The sequence below is a fragment of the Cicer arietinum genome, chromosome 3, assembly GCF_000331145.2.
Source record: "Cicer arietinum cultivar CDC Frontier isolate Library 1 chromosome 3, Cicar.CDCFrontier_v2.0, whole genome shotgun sequence".
Classification (NCBI taxonomy): domain Eukaryota; kingdom Viridiplantae; phylum Streptophyta; class Magnoliopsida; order Fabales; family Fabaceae; genus Cicer; species Cicer arietinum.
The window spans coordinates 60,920,672-60,925,076 of NC_021162.2; the positions used below are offsets into that span (position 1 = coordinate 60,920,672).

Consider the following 4,405-nt stretch of genomic DNA (forward strand, 5'->3'; position numbering starts at 1 on the left):
TAACGTCCAATAAACAGTCAAACCCTAGTTTTCCCCGGCTCAAAACCAACGCAGAGTTCTCATTGTTCATACTCTCCACTGCATCTGCGTCTATCTCCAGAGCCGCAACAAACAATGGGACGTGTGATCCGTGCACAGCGTAAGGGAGCTGGCTCCGTCTTCAAGTCTCACACACACCACCGCAAAGGACCGGCACGTTTCCGCAGTCTCGACTTCGGAGAACGTAACGGTTACCTCAAAGGTGTTGTAACTGACGTTATTCACGATCCAGGTCGCGGTGCACCTCTCGCTAAAGTTACTTTCCGTCACCCGTTCCGTTACAAGAAACAGAACGAACTCTTCGTCGCCGCTGAAGGTTTATACACCGGTCAATTCATTTACTGCGGTAAAAAAGCGACTCTCGTTGTTGGTAATGTTCTTCCTCTCCGTTCTATCCCTGAAGGTGCTGTTATTTGTAATGTCGAGCATCATGTTGGTGACCGTGGTGCTTTTGCTAGAGCCTCTGGTGATTACGCTATTGTTATCAGTCACAACCCTGATAATGATACATCTAGGTGTGGTTCTCTTTATTTTGTTTAATAGATATAATTCTTATATTTGTTATTTGAGCAATTGAAACTGGATTATGTTTTTGTATGGATTAATTTGATTTTTTATTCATGAAAATTGAATGTTGAATAGAAATGGTTGATTTGGTTTGTTACCGGATCAAATTATATTAATTTCAAATTAGATTAGTTTTAATTTTTACATTTTTAAGCAAATTTTTTAAATAGTTTTTTAATTTGATTAGTTTTTAATTATACTCTAGGTTCTTATTTATTTTGTTCTTCTAATTAGACTAGTTCTTCTGATGATGACTAAATTGAGGGGAAATCATTAATTTAAGGGTTCTGACTAGTTTAATGTATCTAGGAAATGATTCTTTTAGGATTTTTAAGGATGATTTCCTATAATTGAGAATAATTGAATTTATGATTTTGTTTGATTTTAAAAATTGTAATTGCACTGTAATCTTAATGTTGGATTTTGCATGTTACAGGATCAAGCTTCCTTCTGGTGCCAAGAAGGTTGTGCCAAGTGAATGTAGGGCAATGATTGGGCAAGTTGCTGGTGGAGGAAGAACTGAGAAGCCACTTTTGAAAGCTGGTAATGCTTACCACAAGTTTAGGGTTAAGAGAAACTGCTGGCCTAAGGTTCGTGGTGTTGCTATGAATCCTGTTGAGCATCCTCATGGAGGAGGTAATCACCAGCATATTGGTCATGCAAGTACTGTCAGACGTGATGCACCTCCTGGACAAAAGGTTGGTCTCATTGCTGCCAAGAGGACTGGTCGTCTTAGAGGTCAAGCTGCTGCTACTGCTGCTAAGGCCGATAAGGTTTAATTAAAAGATTAGTTTGTTAGGATTATATTTTATTGCTGTGTTTTCCAATTTTGTTTCTTGTTAAACTGTTTGGTTATTGTTATGAGAACCATTTCCCCAAAAAATGTGAAGCTTTTGGTAGACAGCTTGTTTTATAATATGTTCCATCTATCCTGCAGTTTCTCTGCATACTGATTTACTATTTGGTTGGAAAGGCTAAATTGGTTTTTTTATTACAATTCGAATTTGAATTATGGACATGTTTTTATTGTCTTTTATTTGAATTTTATGTGCTTCATCGACTATGTCGTTTATCCTATAGCTTCAGGCTGGTTATCAAATTGTGTTGTGACTATAGCTTCATCAATGTAACTTTTAAATATACACTTTCAAAATCTCATCCTCAATAATTTTTATTTTCTACCAGTTTGCCATCAATCTAATTTTTTTTCTCTTATCCTCAATCAAAATTTTACCAAATGAAGAGTAAAAAAAAACATTGTTAGGACATGAAAGCTTGATAGGATACAATACAAGGTTGTTTTGGTTTTTTGATAAAAGTGTAGTGAGTTATGTTGTGATTTATGTGAATTTCAAAATATAGGAGTTATGCGATCCCTGTAAATTTCTAAAATATAATAGTGCTAAGCAATTGCAAACATTACTACAATTGAAATATTGCAGTCATCTCATAATTCACAAGGTGATACAGTTCACATTTTAAAACTGTTCTGACCTCGAATCTGCGTAACCATGTCTTAAAGGTATTGTTCGATTTTGGCAACCATGTCTTAAAGGTATTGTTCGATTTTGGCTTGGTGAGTTTAAGAGTAATTTATAAATCAGATGTGTGAGACTAATTTTGTGTAACCGGAACAAAAACCATGGAGCTTGTAATGAATTATCTTAATTTATAACATTATGCTAACTTGCAACAACATTTACGTAATTCACATAATATGAGACATAAAAGTACAGTGTATCACCCAAATAATACAACACAAACATAGATATACATTTTATCTTCTACAATCAAGCATCGGACCATGTAATGTCAAGGCCACCCCATTGTTCTTGAGGCACATCCAAGGCTTTCCACACAGCTTTGGAAGCATCAACAATGTTGTTTGGACAAGGAGGTTGGTAGTCATGTTCTTCATCACATCCCATTGTAGAGTCACACTCATCAACCACCTTGGCCACCACACTTTTTCCATTGGCACTTATAATAATGTTGTTGAGACATCTGCTCTTGTCGTTGAACCACCCTGTAGAAAGTGCAACAACTGGAGTGTCATCAGAATGGTACTGATTATCACACGCTGAAGGGCCACCGCCATCTCCACCTTTCTGAAAACTGTTAAGTGTGAGATATGCCTTAGTGTGAGTAGATACTGATGGTGAACATTCATATGTTGTGTACATCTTTCCTTGTACACAACAATCTGAATCATTCTCTTTATTACATTGTCCTGTTGGTGCTTTCTTTCCTCTGATTCGACCGTTTGGACGACATTTTTGAGCTTCAGAATAAACACATGTTAAAATAAGAGTAATCAATAAAAGAAAAGAAACTTTGGGACAAAAGCTCTTCATTTTGTCAATGCAACTCTGTTTCTTCTCTTAGTTCTTCTTTGTATTTGATGCTACGATGGAGCTTTGAGTAGGGTATATATAGGAAACTTCTGTTTGATTGAAACAAGAAGCTGGAGGGTAGGGGTTAGTTTTTGGGTCAAAAGGCAATGCGTTCTATCCTACCGTGTTAAACTCAAATGACAATTACCACAATAAAGGATTGCTTTTGGGGTCAAAGAACAAATTTTCCACTACCTTGTTTAGCACATGACAACTAAGACATCTAGGCTCTAGTAGCTTAACTTTTTTTACCAAACAAAATTTAAGTTTTCAACTTTTAATTTAAATTATTTGCTAAAGTGCATGATTTATTTAATGCCATTGAATTTAATAAAATTGATATTAGTTTGTTTCGTAAGTACAACTTAGTTGGTAGTTTTAATAACATTATTTATATATAAATTTGAGTTTAAATTCAGATTTTTTCACCTCTCTACGTTTAAAGTTTATTAAAAAAGAAAAAGAAAAGAATTGATAGTATTTTATGAACAATAGAATATTCCAATAATAGGCTATTGTCTTCTCTATACCTAAATATCTACACACGTGATTAGTCAAAAAAAAAAAAATACATATGTCTTTGCTTCAATTTTTTTTATCTGTACTTATTGAAGATTTTTAATTTGTATCAACGAGAGAAAAGCATGAAAACATTCAATGTTTTTAAAAATCTAATATATATTTGTTCAATCCAAATACTAGTCAATCCAAATATGTATTTAGAGACTTTAAAAAATAATAGTAGTGAAATAAGTCATTTTAAAAATAGAAATTTGGATAAACTACCATCTTAGTCTTTGAATATATAAGACGTTGTCAATTTAGTCTTTGACTGAACAAAAATTCTAAATATCAATTCATTTAGTCTCTGACGTTATAACGGTCGTTTGATTATTTTGACGGTAAATTATATTTTTCAGGGACTTTTATGCAGGGTGGAACTTAGTTATGACAGGAGAAGCTACCCCAAAATTTTCATCTTCGATAAAAATAGATATACCTACAATAATATTTATCTGTAATATACGATATGTATAACCAATGTCTCGTTAATAATGATAAATTGTGAAATGACTTAGTGGTATAGAGACTTTTATAAATCTTATGTCTCTAGTTCAACTCTTTGTGATAACAATGTTTATTATTTTTATTAGATTGGATATTTTAAATACATCTAAAAATTAAATTTCTATTATACTAAAATCAAACATATGAAATTAATTGATAATATTTTATATATAATCTTATTTTATGTTGGTCCGTCCACGATCTCTTCCAAGTAAAATTTGTTGATTTTTAAAATTCTTTTAAAAACCTTTTCATCCAAACAACATCACACACATAGACATGTTTTTTAGTTTTTACCGATTAAAGACAAATGTACGTCCATTTCATATATATATATA

The 4,405-nt window shown here is 33.0% G+C and overlaps 2 protein-coding genes across 2 annotated transcripts in view; one reads left to right on the forward strand and one right to left on the reverse strand.

Moving 5' to 3' along the window:
- On the forward strand, positions 1 to 1,618 carry LOC101499762 (large ribosomal subunit protein uL2x-like). Its single transcript, XM_004492660.4, has 2 exons — positions 1 to 554; positions 1,043 to 1,618. Exons 1-2 carry the CDS (start codon positions 115 to 117, stop codon positions 1,383 to 1,385), a joined length of 783 nt encoding a protein of 260 aa, XP_004492717.1. The 5' UTR covers positions 1 to 114; the 3' UTR covers positions 1,386 to 1,618.
- Positions 1,619 to 2,256: 638 nt separating this feature from the next.
- The window catches only part of LOC101500410 (uncharacterized), a 4,743-nt gene continuing 2,594 nt past the window's right edge, over positions 2,257 to 4,405 (reverse strand). Inside the window, 1 exon segment of the mRNA XM_012713673.3 lies at positions 2,257 to 2,887. Coding sequence (XP_012569127.1) covers positions 2,397 to 2,887 — 491 coding nt within the window. The 3' untranslated portion in view covers positions 2,257 to 2,396.